Source organism: Acyrthosiphon pisum, chromosome A1, assembly GCF_005508785.2.
Source record: "Acyrthosiphon pisum isolate AL4f chromosome A1, pea_aphid_22Mar2018_4r6ur, whole genome shotgun sequence".
In the NCBI taxonomy this organism is placed as follows: Eukaryota; Metazoa; Arthropoda; class Insecta; order Hemiptera; family Aphididae; genus Acyrthosiphon; species Acyrthosiphon pisum.
The window spans coordinates 122,025,960-122,045,424 of record NC_042494.1 but is presented as its reverse complement, the minus strand read 5'-3'; the positions used below and the strand labels follow the sequence as shown (position 1 = coordinate 122,045,424).

The following is a 19,465-nucleotide window of genomic DNA, read 5'->3' as shown; positions in this document are numbered from 1 at the left end:
TTAGATTGTACCTATATAACCAGTCATTTTCGTATATTAGCCAGAATAAGACTATTGATTATGCAAAGTATAAATTTTTTAAATGTTAGACATTAACGTTGCCGTGCGACGTTTTCAACCAAAATAAAAAAAATAATGGAATTTTTTTTTCTTGTTGTGAATATAACTATATTAAATATGAATTATTAGTAGACCTAGTCCAACATACGTAATATAGATTGATGATTGATAATTATTTATATTGATCTTTATACACATACATGTAGGTATATAATATTGTATTATAGGTAGGTATTTCCAAAAATACGTGGTTATAATACGTGATATTAAAATACATTATTACTTTGTTAGATAATAATAATAATGATTATTTGAAAAATGATACCTATATTGACGTACGTCCTATATTGTAACTATATATGGCTATAACAAAAATGTTATATAAAAAATGTGGGTATTTTATTTAATTGAGTACAAAAATAGATTATATTTTGTACTATTTATCAGAACAAACACATTTTATATTTTGGCATTTAGCATACAAAGTTCATGAAACAAAAAAAAAACATTGAATAAATATTATTTCGAAGTACCTATATACGAATTAATATATAAGATATATATTATTTACTATTATACTATAGTAGGTACCAACTTTTAAATACAAAGATGTACCTGCAGCCCGTTATTTGATTAGAAACGTATTAATTGTTACCTTTTCACCTACCATACATAGTAAAGGACTTTTTTAATACCTATACATAATATATTATAGTAAAGTTTGCTATAATGTATTAGTACAATAAATCAGGTATATATTACGTAATGGTTTATTTTTAATTTCTAAGATTCTTAAATATTATATAGGTACATAAACAACATAGAATTATTTATTCGAGTCCATCGTTGTGGCAATATAAATATTGTCTGTAAATTATATTTAATAATCTTTATAGTTAAACAACTTTAGTCTTATCCTGGTAATCAGTAAATATAATATATACGGGAAGTTATATTTTGATAACACGATACCTTCGCAATAAAGCCACGGGGGGTGGGAACGTGGGTGACTTTAATAGTTTTCAATGAGAAAACAATAAATTTAACGATTACTTGTCCGAAATTAATGGACAATCGCGAACGTTAAACGGTTTTATTGCTAAAATACGACCGTTTAATAAATGTCGGACAGACCCCATTAAAGTCGACTACAGTTAAAAACCGTGTTAAATAAAATTAACAAAAAAACAATGCAGGTACCTAGCTGTATAAGTAGATATATCTATATTTTAAAATTTTTTTGTCTTCTCGTAAAAAAATTTACCAACCAGCAAACAGAAAAGATACTATTAATATAGAGCTGATAATTATTTTTAGCAAACATAAAAATTATAAAAAAGTTTGAAAACGTCAAAAACACCAAGAAAAATACGTATTAATGCGTGTAGGTGATATTTATGCATAGGTAGTTATATTATATTATTAAATTTATATTGTTTAAATACTGTAGCCGAACTCCGAACAAAGATTGGCATGGACCAAGAACAAAATAAGATTTATTAATAGGTTTATGTAATGTATGCGTGTAAAGCCGTCACCGAAACAAGTATAAGCGACACGAATGATTTTATAGTTGTATAATATAATAATAGCGTCGTACACGAAGCGAATTTTTTTAACCGTGTGAAAACCACACGTTTTCTTAATCAACACGATCTGACGTCGATCAGCCGCCGTATTTTATGAACGCCGGGCTCTTACTTCTTGCAGGCTCAGGACAAACCACGACGACACGATGTTACCTATAGGCTATATTATTATGTTTTTAATAAACTCAGACTGAATAGTACACACTCGGCCAGTGCATATGTGATGGGTCCGGCGACATATTATAATATCATATAAATTAACATTTTCGGTCGAAATCTACTGCACGTATGTACTGTGGACGACCACCACGTGAGGCCACGGTTATCATCGAGTTCGTTAAGGTATATTATGCGAGTACCTTACCTATGGATGGTAAGTATATATTATATCATGTGAATATTAGTAACCGTGCGTGGAACGCATACCTATCATATATTATATAAATATAATATATTATAATATATCGTATATTATACCTAGGTACTGATGACGCCGGCAGCGGTTATTACTGTATTATCGTTTTGTCGTCTTGTAATTTAAAATATCGTAATAACTGTCACTGTACATCCGAAGTGGTGACTGCGCGCGGACTTTGCGGTGCATCTAATAATAATATATACATATTATACGACGTATGCTGCACGAGTGTTAGGGACACGGCCGAATGCATTATAATTGACATTAGAATAAAACGCACATCGGCGTTGACGGCTGTAATTGACGGTTATGTTAATATACGCTTCGAGGATGTGTACCTACTATAATATAGGATGCAATTTACTACGCTCGTTTCAGTACGTTTGCACGTGCCCGCGTTATATTGTTAATCGAAGTAATAATTCGTTATTTGTACTGCACATTATATTACATTATATATACAATGACGATACCTAAACGCAACGAACAAATCTTTCACATATTATATATAATACGACGACCGATGTAACATTCATGACACGCAATCTGTAAGGGCGAGTGGAAAATTAGAAAACAATTATAATTATTTTATTAACGCCAAAGGAGCATTTATCACATTACCATAACAGTCAGACTATAGGCATTATGCACCTATCAAATTGAAATTACACAAATTTGTTTTCACCTATCGGTGGCTAATATTTTTTAGTTACCAAAATTCCAATAGTTGGAGCGCTACTGTTTGTTTAGTAACGTGCTAATGTTTGAGTTAGGTAATTGTAAAAAAAAAATTATCTCGTCACTGCTACTTTTTAAGATTAAAAATAAACCAAATTATATACATTCATCATTATCATTTAATATTTATCACTTATCATAATATGTTGTATTATTTTGCATCATGAAAACAGTATACGTTATCTATAGTAACATACCTACCTAATTTAAATCATTTTGAAATTTAGAAGCTAATTTGAGCATAGAATATTTTTAACCATCCTCAAGTAGATAGTGATAATTTTTATTACACTAAGTGTAATTTTTTATTGCACTTTAGTATGTCGCTACTATATTATATTACTATTTTGTACTGTTGTAGTGTAGTGATACTAAAATACTTCAATTAACACGCTACTCCCGACCACTACAAAATGACAAATAATTATTTCTAATCTTTATGTATATATAAATATAATCCAAGACACACATCTAACTGAAACCTATTAGTTATTGTTTATCTATAGTGGTACATTTTCACTTAATTTTTTAACTATTTTTGAAATGTTGTTATTTCCAAAAAAAATATTGTATTGATCGTCACCAACTTTTAAGTTCGTGGATATACTACAGTCACCAAATAAAAAAATATATGACAACAACAAGGTTGTTCATAATGTAGATCACAATGTGTTTGACTATGATTTAAAAAAATATTGGATTATATTAAAAGATATTATTATGATAATATATTTGAACTCGTGACGAAAAACCACAAATATAATATTTTTGTCAAACGTTTTCATTATAATTAGTTATAACTTATATTATAATAATATATTTATGTAAATCTAAATATTGAAATAATATTTAGTCTGGCCAAAATGATTGGGCTCGGAAAAAATTTACACCGCCTTTATTGGTAAAATGTCTATAATATTTGCCAGGGGCGTCGAAATTCCGAGATTTTTTTGTGACGTCGAGTTGGCTACGCAAACCCACATTATATTATTATTTCCACGGTCATATTATTGACGCATTTAATACTATTATCGTAAAAATATTACTTTTGGAGAACAATATGACTTATTTGTATGAAAAATGTAAAAGAAAAAGATTTCAATTCTAGAGGTTTTGATTTTTTTTTCTACATTAGGCCCCTTCGGCGTTAAAATAGAAAATTATATTATATAGATATTAGATAATAATATACTTTTTTGCGGGGGGTGGTTATATGCTTCCACAAAAGCGCATCATAATAATAATTGTTATTTATTATAGTTATTACCTATGTCTTATTACTATAATAGTACAATATCATGGCCAGTGGCGTATATACGAATTATATTCACTATGGGCCGATTTATCAGTCATCACTAGACAAGCATAGCACGACTAACATGGCCATAATTATACATTTTTTAGGGTGGTTATAATTATGACATTTAAATATATACAGTACAAATATAAATTGCGCAATTTAATTTTATAATTACTATGTAAAATTAATTTTTTGGTTCTTTTTTTAAAAATAATGACAGTGTCATTTATATATTTTGATGTTATCTTACTATGAATTTAACATCAAAGTCAATAAGTCATCAAAGCAAGTACTGACAATATAACATTTCCTTGTTGATTCCTCAAAAACGATTTTAATCAACCGGCTAACTTAATCATGGTGAAAAACTGTAAACAGTGCAAATATACATGCAATGGTTTGATTGAACCTGCAATTTCACTATGGGCCCTGGCCTAGGGGGCCACCCCCCTAAATACGCCACTGATCATGGCAATAGTTGGTATTATTTTTCTGTTTTTCGGGGCGGCAAGGTTTAGGGCGATGTGCAATAATATACAATGGCGTGCGGCGATTTCACACTTGGACCCTCTCCCCCTTCCGAACGACAATACGGTATATAGTATATACCTATATTACCTACGTCTTAATATTATATCAAAATATAATATATTGTATATATTTTGTATCATATATTATATCATGTGATATTACGAGATGTGCGGGACCGACGACTGCGGGTACTTTGTACACATCGCACGCGGAGAATTCCAAGCACGTTTACTTATACCCGGAGCAAGAGACGACGCTTTTAATTGGACTCGTTGGACACGCCTACTTCGTACACTGCCTCCGGCGGCAGCGGTATACCGCTTGGTCGCGCGCGAACGAACGGTGACGGACGGACGGACACCGCCGCACAAGAACGCACGCACGCGCTACGCCCGTCGGATAGGTATATAATAGTACCTAATGTGTGTCCGAAACAAAATCCGTATACGGCTTCTCGTCCGTCGGACGCCACGCGCGATAATATTATATTATTATGTAGATATATACGCGGGCGGCCGCGCCACCATTTTACCGATCGGATTACTCTCCCTCTCGACACTATACATATTATTATAATAATAATAATAATATATATATAGGTGGTGTGCGTATATCCCTCCTCACTCGCCGCCACGGATACGACAATATTATACCCCCCTAGAAAATCCGATATTCGTTTTCACTCCCGGCCGACCGATCGCCGCGCATGCGGAAATAATAATATGGGTAATATATGGATTATTATATATATATATTATATTATATTATATTATATGAACAGTCGAACAGACTTGAGACTTATAGCGTCGATGAGTGTGCGCGCGTGTATGGATAATATAATATTATTATAATGTCCAATATAGGTTTACTATACGGAGGTGTCGCGGTCGGACGCGGATACATAACAATATAGGTATTACCCCCTAGAACGGGGGACGCCAACCTGTAGCAGCTTAGTCTACCACGATCGACTAGTCGATCTTTATAGAGGAATAAATTAGGTTGATCATATAAAAAAAAATAATTTTGTACCATTATCGAAATTTGCGGGAATTTACAGTTTGATCTGGACAAAACGATCTCGGAACAGGAAATAATAACATTACAAAATCATTCTGTACTTAAGATTTCCTCGGCATTTTAGAATTATGCGCATGTTTAAAAATAACAAAACTTCAGTTGTCGGTTCAAATCGATTATACGTGAGTCAACATTTTCGAGTATGAAATAGTTACTTTAAGAACAAACATCGTTTAACAATGACAACAAATAATATTTAAATTCAATTTAAATAACAACTCATTTATATATTATAAACTAGATTTCTCAAAGTTTGCAGAATGGCCAGATATAACATCATTAATATATCAGCGGGAAAAATAAAACGAACACGCGTAATATATACATACCTACCTATACAATATCCGATATATATAAGGTGGTGTTGGCTGAACGATATATTATGAACATTATATAAATAATGTACATGATAATAACTTTACGATAAAAACGCGTGTAAGTAAATTATTATATAGGTGTGAGTCGCCAGGGGAGAAACGCGCGTGCGAAGGGAATATAATAAAAACAAAATTCACGTGTCCGAGCGTGTGCATAAATTAAACGGGGGAGGCCCACCGTGTTTTCCTATTTACTCGTGTATAACCAACACGGGGAAATCGGAAATCGCTGCGGGCCACCCTGTACGCATTACGTTATAAGTATATATATAGGTGTATGAATATAAACTGCAACTATAGTATATCATGTCGTGCGGTGGTGTCTATAAGGTATAAACGGGACTATATACAATAATAACTCAATCCGATCTTGCGTGCGGGTGCGATCTAGGGAGGGCCGACACCACGTGATTATTACATGATTTTAACACGGGACGACGGTAATATAATATTTATAACATATATATGTATGTATGCGAGTAAAATGTATATTATGATATTATTACAGCCCCGAACCCGCGACGGACAGATAAACGTCCAATAGTTGTTTCCGCAGGATACACGTGGCGGGAGATGGATGCATAGAAGAAAGGGGCATTTGCGAATCGGAATTATATAAAATAATATACGACAATATAATGTTATTATATTCTAATAATATATATATCGTATCGTGCCTTCGTAGTGTTTCCCTTCGTATTTCCGCTATCATTTTAATGCATACGGGAAACATAAAATATATATAGACGCTGGCCGCAGCAACACGTATAAATGTATATAATGTTATAATATACCGGTCAAATCGTCCACTCAGAGTTTGTCGCCCAAGACGGCGTTTTATTTATCGTACACGCGCGCCCGTAGTATTACGTCTACTTACTTACTTACTCACGACGCGCTGAACTGTAAAACTTGTTTCCTACAAAGTTTCTAAAACCCTTTATACACAGAGTATTTGCTGTGATATATAATATATAAGAGGAAACACGACGGATCTGCAGCGTTTCGAATGTATACTTAAGCACAGCGTCCGAAAATAAGGAAGGCCAAAATAATGTTTCAAAACTTATATACATAATAATATAATTGACAGAATTATCGGCGGCAGTATATTATGGTGGTGCGGCAGTGCAGGCGGTCGCGTGAACACCAATACAGCTGCTCCGTGAGTCGGCGATGGACGTTAATTAATTTTTTTTCGGGAAATGCGTCACTTTTGATGGCTAGTTGACCTCTTTCGTTGACGGCCACGTGTACCTCCGGGGACGTTCAAAATTAAAATATTCTTTTTACGAACACGGGTAAAAGTTTCAACTCGTAATCATGTTTGCTTATTGCGGTTTGGTCGAGATTTTCAAACAGCCGAATATAAAATAATAATACATAATTTATACTATAAAAAAAAAGGTATTTTATGTGAAAATAATGCCACAAATCTGTTTTGATTTTATATACCAACTATATATATAAATTAACATGTTACAATAGAGTCGTGATGCGGTATATAATAAACGATTAAAGAAAGTCGATCAAGCATTATCCAACGAGACGGGCAGAAATAAGGAAAGCCAATGGTTTTCTCTCTCGGGAACGAGGTTTCTTTGTCTAGGGAGGTTTTCCTAGGGAAATCTAAAGGTGCTGGTCCGATAACGAATAAAACGCATTATTTTCGGAACATACGGTTTTTCCCACGCGGAGGGGTGCAAGATCGTAAAAGAAGATTACCAATAACGTACCATATCGGGGCCCACCCGGTCATATATGTGAGTTTTGATAGGGTATAGAATCAAAAAATCCATTAGCCTCGCCAGCCCCGCTGCTGAAGACGACTATCACAGTATCACCGAGGTCACTATGCAAGACTCCGTCGTTTTAATCCGTTCCATATGCTGTCAGACTATTTCAGTGGCATTTTTATCGGCATCCATAAAAACAAATAAGAAAATTCGAACGGGCACGTGCACTGATTGCGTATAATATATAACTATAAGCATAAGTATATAATTTAAAATCTGTCATCTCTTCGGGGCCAGAAATGATGCTGCAGCACCAATCCGGTCCATTTAACATCAAAACACCATATAATTCGGTCGTAGATTTTTATGATATTATAGATTTTATCTAGTGGAAAAATACGCCAGTAAAATTTATACCAACATGTAAAACTATTTCCCTCAACGCCCCCACCCCTTCACTTACCAATAAGCAATACAGAAAATATCGTTTACATAATATCGTATAAGATTATTGACTCACCCCTGCTGCATTGGCGTCCGGTCCGTAAGGGTACGTAGTCCACCGTAGACTAGGCTCGGTCGTAGTGTCCAAAAGTACGACTGAAACAAACAAACAACACCTATTATAATACATACATACGGACGCTTGACTATGGCTTGCAAAACACATAATACAGGTACAATCATAACAAATTAGATATTGGTATCATCACAGGTGTTTTGATACGCATCCTCCCTCTATACTTCGCCTTTATCATAGTTCTCCGCTTCTTATTGGCTATCAATCATATACGTACATATATAATACATAGAACAATATAGACAAATAAGAAGTGGAGAACTACGTAATGCGCCGAAGGTGAAGGAGATGCGCATACTGCGCAAAACTAATACAACTCTGATGATACCCATCTAATTTTTACAATATGTACAATTTATTTATACAACAAAAAACATTTAATTTCTAACGGTTATTGGAAATTAAACCAAAAACGCCCAACGTTATATATAACTATAATATATACTTAAGTACACTACTATATTAGTGGTGGGTTTATTTATGTATATAATATTATCTCCTGGTCCCGGTATTGTACATAATAACAACAATACTTAAAAATAATAATATTATATAATATTGACGTTTTCTAATATACTATTAATTATTAATTATATATATTATTCACAGTTGTTCAGCGCTGCAGCAGTCGAATAAGTTTTGGGTTTATTTCACACAATTTTATCGCACTACAGCCAATACGATTTATTCAACTAATTAAATCGCGATTTTGCTTTAAAACTCTGTCGCTCCAAGTTAGATATAGGTAGGTGCACCGTTTTGTCTTATGTATACATTTATGTACCCATTCGTCGTAAATTCACGTAATACTTTATATAGATTGGACGACTATATGGGTTGGTCGGGTAACTGAACTATATACATCCTACACCTATATTGTATATACTTATACTATATATATACACTAAGGAACACAGTGAATTTGTCCCGTGAAAACCGTACACGACGAAGTAACATGAACGAAAGGGCCCGCAGGGGAGAGGTTGATGGTGCGTAGGTATGTATATAATATAACTAAGGGACTGCGAACATAAATTTCGCCGGCGTGGTATATAAACGACTGTACGAGAGTTTCTCATTTGTTCAATTGGCCTCCGTCCGCCCTTTTGCGTGTTAATACCCACATCCCCACTCTCGCGCCACGGAAAACCCGTCCTCTACCCCCCCGTAAACTCTCCCTTTACCAATCAACCCGTCACACTGCAGCACCCGGCTACACTGAAGCAGTGTCCGTCGTATACGTATACGGTATACCATATACCTATACATGTATATTGTATATATTGGATATACGAAAAAGGGACACGTAATCTGTTTACTCCCTCTCGCCCGGTTCCATTTATATTAATTAAATTCCCACGGGCCAAAACCAATATATATCTATACTGCGACCACGCTACAGCAGTGTACATATTATATTCTTTTTCTAGGGAAAATCGACTTTTAATACCCTTATCATTCGGGTGAGGTACGGCAGGGGTCGAGGAATTGCGATCGGGTGGTGTCGAGGGGTTGCCCGCCTACACGCGCTTAATGAAGTTGTACACTCCGGTGGAGGCGGCAGTGGTGGTGGCACACTGTAATTAGCCGGCGCTTATACCCCACCTCCTACCGCCCAAACACAAATCCGGCTACTTAACAGGCGTCTCACACGCGAAATGGACATTAAAAATATTAGGTAAGTACCGAGAAAATAAAATAAATAACGATTTATTATAATATACATGTACATATATATCCTGTGCTCTCACGAGGAGGGTTGGAAAAACTACTTCGAGACATGTGAAACGACTCTATAATGATATTATCGTTGTGGCGATCGGATTTTTTAGGTGTACGCGCTTGCATAGGGAAGACTTACGGTTCCCTTATATAGTTATACATAAATATATATATAGCAGTGCGAGGGATTTTCAAGTAGGTATATACCTCTATATACATAAGCATAGGTATATAATATACACGCCAATATAGAAAAGGGGGGGCGCCCTACACGCACTGCCATGTGATTATATTGTTTCCGGCCATTTTTGTTCGCGCACTCTTGATTGGTTGCTAAATACAAAAAACGCGCACACACGACATCGTTTTCGTATTATGCACACGCTAATTTCGCCGAGTGCTTATGTATGGTAACTCTCCCTCTATTTGACGTAAAGGACAAATAGAAACGAACTTTTCTATTTCAATTTTTCCCCCTTTGTTTTCTTGTGTGCAAAAATAAATAGAAATATTTTTCTTTCACGATTTTCAAATACAGTGCTTTTTCTACGCGTAACCTATACCTATATTTGAATGTAACGCAAGTAATGCGTAAATAGTTAATACCTATCTTTTGTTGAAGTTTTTCTATAAGAATTTTAAATAGATTATAATATACTTGCAGGTAATAGCGATAATAATAGTAATACCGATAACCAATGCAAAAAAATATATATATTATATAACTTTTACATCTGGTTTTTTATTTATAGAAGCAATTCTGATGTATAGTTTGATTTTTAATCATCAATTCTTAAATAACTGGATTATATATATAGTTTATATTCACATAGTATATATGTGTAAAATGTACGAGTACACATCAGCGACTTAATGAAATTCATGTAACCCAAAATTATATTAAGTTTTTGTGCATATTTTAATTTTGCATTTTTATTTTTATACCATCGACAACGGCCGAAATTTGTATTGCACACATGCCATTATAAACAGGATTAATCATTATTATTATAAATAAACAACGCGATACACGGCCGTAGGCGATTTGTATTCTTTTTTACGGTATATATATATATGTGTTTTAATATATTATATAGTCTTGTAATGTATAAAGTCCTTTATTATAATTATTTTCTATGGTTGAAAATAACACAATATATATAATAAAACTGTGGCAAACGCGTTAAAACTATTAAAAGTAACAATAATGTGTATTAAAAATTATAATAATAAGAGCGTAAAAAACGAAGAACATGATGAATTACTGACTGGTCCAACGAGATTAATGTACGGCCAATCAAGTACTCAACGATGTGGTTTTTCATATATACGTATACTGGTACTTACCTACATTTTAATATATAATATACTCCTTGGTATTAAACTAGCTTTTCGTCTAATGCTATATACAATAACAGATTAACTTCAAACCACAAAGACATAAAAAAAAGGCCCCTCGAGATGTGTTCGATGTTCATATTATACACTATATAAATATATATAGAACGATGCACTTTGCGGCACCACCCAAAAGTATTATTATGTTTTTAGTATGCAGTGATGGCATTTTACGACGTATGCCCTGCAGGGACCAATTATTAGAATTTAATTCCCTTGAAAACCCTTCGATGATATGAGGCTAAAAAAAATGAATCTCGCGTGTACACAACAGTGTATATATACCTACACCATAAGTTAATTCAGTTAGAAGAGAGAGATAGATGTGGAGAGAATGACAGAGATGAAAAACAAGAGGAATTGAGAGAAGAGGAAGAAATGAGAGGTAGAAGAGCAAAGGGAAAAGTCGTAAAAGTCGTCGAGGCTGTAAGTTTACGAATTTTACAGGTCGCTTGTTGCGGAGGGTCGTATTAATGTATCTTGTCGCGGTTCTAAATCGCGCGACCTTTTTCTCTGCAGCAGCGCAACTACCATCATTCCACATCCACCCACTGGCACTGTGTGTACGTTTATAAGACAATATTATAATATTATATGATATTAATATCAGGTATGTATTTAATAATTACGGTATTAGGTATATTATTTCTATGGTCGTAAAACAAAAACGAAAACCGTGTTACCCTCCACCATAGTAGTCGGCCGACGACGAGTGGTTGTAAAATTATAATTAAACGGACGACGCGCGCGATATCATCATCAATGAAGATTTGTCTGGCGGTATTTTTTTTTTTTTTTATTACACAGCAAATGAAGTCCACGATTTTATTAGGAGATCCAATAAAATAAACCCACAATTTATAATTTATTTTTTCGCCAACGGCCGTGGCATCACAGCGTTGTGTGTGTAGGAGAGAAAAGTTAAATCGTAAAACATGTCCGAGAAATAAAAATATACACTATATTATCGTGCATATATATAATAATATAATATATATTATATTGTGTTGTTTTTATTATTATTATCTACACAGACGCATTATAAACAGTGGAACGAACACCAATGGAAACAATTTAGCGGAGTCCATAGATGCCAAGAATAACGGTGCGGTCTTTAAAAATAGTGTAGACGTATATTATATAGGTTCGCCGTCGATGTATAGCCGCGCAAATTTTATTATTACAGGCTTATAAAATGAGAGAACATTTTTTTTTTTATTAACTTCTTATGTACAATCGCACGTTTTTATACCTACGATTTTGTTGTATAAAAAACTGTAATACAAAGGGTATTTTTATTAGACGGAAAAAAAACTTTCATCAACTGCGGCACGGTAATGAAAGAAAAAACTACGTACACATCATACCTATAACGTATCATACGCTACCTACGCGCAACACGGGCAAACAACAGACAATAATAGTAATAAAAAAATAACGATACACGATAGACGTGTGTGCGTAGGTAATTAAAAACAAAAAAAAAGTGGGAGAGAGCAAAAGATAATTTATTGTTGTATAGTCAGATGCGGTAAGGGCGCATATATTATACTATTACACGCAACACGCGTGTCGTTTACTCGTGTATAGTCTGGTGGTGAGTCTGCAGGTCCAGTGTATGTGTACTGTGTAGTAACCACAGTCTGCGAACCTTAGGTGCAATCATATATAAAAAGATTGAGGTAGAGGAACACGAAGATTTTTCTTAATTTTACCATATATGTCGTATATACACATATTTACCGCAGATACTCGAGCATTTGGGCCATTGAGACACAACGGCCGTAAAAAAGGTCGATGACGATGATGAAACAAAGTGGATGTACAGGTAAACTGTAAGCGGGAACAAAATATGGTCACGCGGATATACCAACACAAGAAAATATATACATGGCTATATTATGGTCTTTTTTCATGAGTACAAATAATTCTTTTCCACAGATTCATCGGCCGTTCAACAAGAGCGCGCGCCAGCCGCACCGACCGTGGCGGCGGCGGATCGATCGGCCGGCTCTTCAACCCCACCGATGCCGCGCGGGTGCGTATGTATACGAATAACGTGTCTCTCTCGGGAACACCCATCCACCCCTCCCTCACAGGGTGGCGGTGGTGGTCTCCACGGAACACCAGCTCACAGGCATCGGGGAAAATACCGAACTGACTGCACGCGCCCCCCCCTCGACACCTCTACCACCGCTGGATTGTACATATTTCCTACACCCGTAGGAACTTACCCTACCACTGCCCGTAGAAGATATTCATTATTCGTATACACTTTTGGTGATGCCCATCACCTCTTCTTGCCGCGGAGCCAATTTCCGTCGCTGCAAAGACGACAAACGCTACATACGCGACCGAGAACTGAAGTGTTTCCGTTCACGTTTATTGAGGGCAATATAATGATGATATTGAAACAACAACAAACATTGTGAACATTAAATATTGTTGTATACTGGAACAGGAGACGGTGAAAGCCGGCGTGCGTACAAACCTACGTAACAGTGTTATATAGGTATAGAATAATATGTACTTGAAATACAGAGAGTTCTGCTGTGGTGGTGTGGCCGCGCGTCGGGTCAAAATGGACACGATTTGAATAAAACTGCAATGCGAGATGATGATGCACGGAAAAGAAATAATGTTTAAAATAGATCTTCGGTGAGAATTGTTTGTTGAAAATACGGACGTTGCCGTAAAGCAATAAAAACATAATTGCTTTGGAACACGTTTAAATTTAGAACGATGGAATGGGTTTTGAACAATTTCGTCGGCGCTTTTATTTCTACAATTATTTTAAAACGACTATATACTTGAAAAAGGACACGATGAGAAATAAAACGTGGTATTTAAATGTGGTTTCGCTAGATACGTTTTTTTTACAATTTTTTTTTTAGTTATTTAGAAGCTTCTAAAACGCATCACGTAACCAACAGAATATCATATTATACTAAATTAATGTTTAGAAAAATTGAGGATGATTTTTATTGATTTAAGAAAATAAGGTTAAATAACAATTAAGGAAAATCGAAAGGGAAATAATAAAATATATACAAATATTATTGGTATCATCCGTCTAGTAAACTTTCTATTATATATATTCATTCTACATTATATATTATAATTTATATAATTTTTCAACTGTGTTATTATAGGTATAACTACCATAATATAACAATTTACTAAATAGAATTATCTAAATATAATTGGTTAGAGCCGAAAGAAGAAAATAATTTTAAGTATAATTTGTGACTGTACTCAAGCCTTGGTTTTAATTATTCTAAATATAATGCAAATTAATTATATTAAATTAATTTATATATACCTACTGCTAATATAAATTCAAGATCGAGAAAATTTGAATAAAACACAGTTTATATTTTATACATAATATACAACTTTATTTTTAAATTATTAGTATTACGTCGTCTACCATATCAATGCAGTAAAACTTACATACCATTTATAAACTTTAAGAAAGCACATCTCAAAATACTAAAAAAACTACCAAAAGTTGTTTTTCATAAAATATTTAAAGTGTACACTTTATAATATGAACAGCGACCATTTATAAATTCCATAAAATATTATTTCTAATATTTAGATCAGTGTTTATTAGTGGTTACTGGTCAGTGAAATTAGTTTGGTTAAGTTTACAAAAAATAAATTTTTAGTTTAAAGTTTATAAAAAATAGATTTTCTTCTCTTGTAATGTTACAATATCGTTTACATGCAGCTAGAAAATATATTTATTTACATCACTACGAACATTTCAAAATAAACTGAAACTTTTTATTAGACATATTCTTTCTTAAACATTACTCGAGAAATACACAAAACAATAGTTTTTCAAGTAAAGTTCTAAACAACGTTTTCTTTTTGAAAGTCAGTTAACCAAGAAAACGTTATGGTTTCGTGAGTTTAATTCATATGGTTTTTTCTTAATACATTTTGTTTTTGTTTTAATATTACAGCATAATTGTTGCTTGGAAAAAAATATATACGGCTAGGTATATATCTATAATTTTAATTTTATATTGAATACATTCAATGAAAGTCAATTAAAAATTCAAATCAGAAAGTTGAATATACTACATAAATATTCACAACACTACAGGAAACGCATGTAAGTTTAAATTACTAAGATATTTTAGACATATTATCACACGTGTTCAGCCATGTTGTTATATTATATTTGTCATAGATTTATATTGTTACTGAGAAAAAGGGGTTCGACAGAGTAATTATCCAGAGCTCAGTATATACGGGACATTGGATGTTCCGGATACATCATATACGGACAGGAAAACAATAAGCAATGCGTGAAATACTCAAACGATTGACGTATACATCCGATTCCCATAAAAAAAAAAAAAAAGGTCATTTTGTCCATATTATATAGAATTTATTTTTTTGAAAACGTAGAATATTCAACGATTCCGCTTATAATCTATACAACTACTACCCGATAAGTCGTTTTATTCTAATAATAATTAAAGGCATACATTATAAGAAAAAATATTGAATTTTTAATTTTTGTTCAACAGAATACTAAAAAATATAAAACTTTTCACCGTAACTCTGAATGCCTAGTATAATTATATGTTTAGTTTCACGTTTTTCGTAAATACATCTATGTAGTAATAATTATACAATAGATCTATAGCAATATTCAAATTTATTGCAAAACTAGCGAATGTCTTTATTGAGTACTGGGTAATACAATTATAATATATCCATCGTGTACACGACGGTGGAAAGAGACGAGGGTGTAAGTCGAGGGCCTAACTGTTGTGTGCGGCGGTGGTGGTGGGGAAGGCGAAGACAACGCGAAAGGAAAATACTATACGTTATCCCTGGCGCTGCAGCTGTCGACCGCGACGGTGATACGACGGTTGCCGAGTAACCTCGTGCGGGTTGTGGGGGCGACGGACGAGTGTAATGCTCAGTGCGTGTATAATATACGTATGGCATATTGTACACAGTGGTGTATAAGTACGCACACCGATGGCAGACTGCGGCGGAGAAGTGCATTTTTTATTAAAATTGGATTTTCCCCCCTCGACCTTGAACGCGATTCGTACTCCAAGCTCGCGCTATCACTCACACACGCATACAACAATGCTCACCGCAGAATGACCGCCGCCGACTACATCATCTATAATAACCACATCGTATTATGTATATTATACAGTTATGCATGTGCGTCTCTGCGGGAGCACGTGTGTGACGCAGGTGAAGTGAAACCCCGTCATTATCGTTATTGCTCGTTTGTTGATGTGCTCCTCTTCCGTCGTCCGACCACCACCGCCACCGCCACCACGGTGCACTCGTGTATAATAAATATATATTATATAGCACGTTATAATGGCCTAGCGATATCAAAGTTTGCTGCTGTTGCTTCACTGCAGCACGTATAATAATAATAATAATAATATATTACGTATTGTTTATACCTGGCAACCGGACGCGGGGCCTAACACCACCACAGCCGCCGACACGGTTCGAGCGCCGCCGCCGCCGCCACTGCCGGTCCGAAAACGAATTTCTGCGGTTTTAATAAGCCCGACACGTGTCGTCGACACCTATATGGCCCGCGAGGCTGCAGCGTACTATATATATATTATAATATTATACGCGTACACAATAACGTATATATTATTATTATATAGGAGGAGAGATCGACGATAGGCGCACTCGCACGATCGCAATCGAACACACAAATGCGAGCCACGAGAGCACACGTCGTTTAATATTATAATATTATGTGTACTATATATATGTATACGCGCGTGTTTCGTCGTCATCGTCGCCCACTCGTCACGAGAGTGGTTTTTTCTTTTCGGGTAAATCACGCGCGCGTAATATACGACAGAGGTGTCTGGTTCCGTCGTCGTGTGAAAAAAATTAGTAAAATAAAAATTACGTAGGCGTTTTCCGTATTTTTATTTTTTTATTTCCATGCTGCCGCCGCGTTAATGAAATGTGACATGTTTACGGCGCGTCGCTCGACTCTCGGGCTGCGATGGAGAGGGAGTGTGATGGCGAGCTCCATCGCTCGGCGCGCGCCCGTTCCGAAAGAGACGCGTATCGTCGACGCCGCCGCCGCGGCCACCACCGACGACGGTCGCTCATTAGGTATTCCGTTTGTGCGTATATTATAATTTACGTAAGTATATAGTGTATGGCAATTACGCGTAGGCAAACGCGCAACACGGTTGACCGATCAATTTATGTTGTCGTTTAACGGGCGATGGGCTCTGCTCATCGATCTATCACGTCATGTAAGAGTAAAAAAGAGAGAAACGATAAAAAATGTATAGAGAAACAGTAAGAAATATAGAGACATATTAAGATTTGGAGAGAAACCCGAGTATTATGTGTGTGTGTAGGTACAGTCGCCGATGCAGCAAAGACAATGCCGACGTAATCGTTTGTGTAGGTACGTGTGGGGTTTTGTTTTTTTCGTCGGTCAATCATTTTACTTTTATACCGATTTTTGTGTCATCAATTGTTTTTATTCACGGACGGACGACGATTTTTATTCGTCGGACAAAATCAATGTCCCGAAAAATACACAATAAAACGATGTCGAGCGACGTTAATATAATATTGTTACAAAAGTTTTATTTTCTGAATAGAAAACGTAGAAACGAATAACAATAATAAAAAACTTTATGGTTTGGAAAACTGCTCCGGACGATATGACGAGAAGAAAAAATAACGGTTCTTATTAAAACGATAAAAATGTATTTTGTAGTTAATAAGAACGAAAAACCACAAGATGAGAGAACGAAACACTCGGGAGTTGATATCAAAACAACAACATTAAGATATAGTTGTGGCCACTTGCGGGATTCCAATTTGAATAGTTTAAAGTATGGGCGATTTTAAAAACAATAATTTATATACATAATAATAATATATAAGCGCACTGCGCACACAAGCACCGATAAATGAAGATGTACCTACCTATATATTTATATGCAAATACGCAATATATTGTTATACATAATATACATTATATGTAGAATAGAAACTGAAAGGAAAACCCCCATTTACATATTGATTATGTTATATGGATGCGATGCACAAGAAAAGTTAGCACTGTTCGCTATTGGAGAGTCACGGAAGTCTAACGTTGAAGGGCGTTAATTTTACCAACCGTTCGTAGGCCGCACGTCGTTTAAGGATCATGAGACCAGCCTTCCCCTAAACCAGTGATTATGTTATATTATATAGATACGGTGCACAAAAAAGTCAAAGTTTCCGGGTCCTGTTTACTGCAAGCACGAGAACTCTCGGGTTTGGTGCCTATTGTGGCTTTTTTAATTTATAATTATTTTATTGTGGCTAAAACCACGGACCTCACTTTAGCGCTGTACGCTATTCGAGGGCGGCAGAGGTTTACGGTTGTACGGTAACGCGGTTTTACCCGGCGTTCATCGGCCGTACGTCGTCTAAGGACCACGAGCACCAGCCGCGACCCCCGAGTTAGAGGCTCAGTAGCCTGACTACGTCTCCCTGAGGCATCTCCAAACATATCAACCCACTCTTCACGAAGTCGCGGTCAGAAACTCACAGCACACGTAATCCCTTAGGGTTTTGGGGTGCCCATGTCCCAGACGCCGACCCCGAATGGTCAGTTTAATGAAAGTAATGCAATGTCTGTGATTATATGCATCCACCAGGCGATTTCTGAACGGGAGTATGTAATTTAAACATCTATATAACATTTTAATATAAAAAAAAAATAATAATAATTGCACGTCTATGAAATTGCATATGTTATACCTTTTACTGTTAACAAATATGTTTGGTAAATCGATCAACCGCCACCCACGCCTATGATAGTGGCAGCGGCGTCGTTCAAGTACACGACAACAGGTTCCGGGAGGGTGGGGGGAGGGCCGATAACCCTATCTGTCTTTCCGGTAAT

At 35.3% G+C, this 19,465-nt stretch overlaps 1 protein-coding gene across 10 annotated transcripts in view; it reads right to left on the bottom strand.

Moving 5' to 3' along the window:
- LOC100166161 (ephrin type-B receptor 1-B) overlaps nt 1-19,465 on the bottom strand; it is a 133,436-nt gene that overhangs the window by 37,976 nt on the left and 75,995 nt on the right. For all 10 annotated transcript variants that reach the window (XM_029488181.1, XM_029488182.1, XM_008186260.3 and 7 more), the window contains exon 3: nt 8,350-8,429. In XM_029488181.1, coding sequence (XP_029344041.1) covers nt 8,350-8,429 — 80 coding nt within the window. The remainder of the gene's footprint in view (nt 1-8,349; nt 8,430-19,465) is intronic.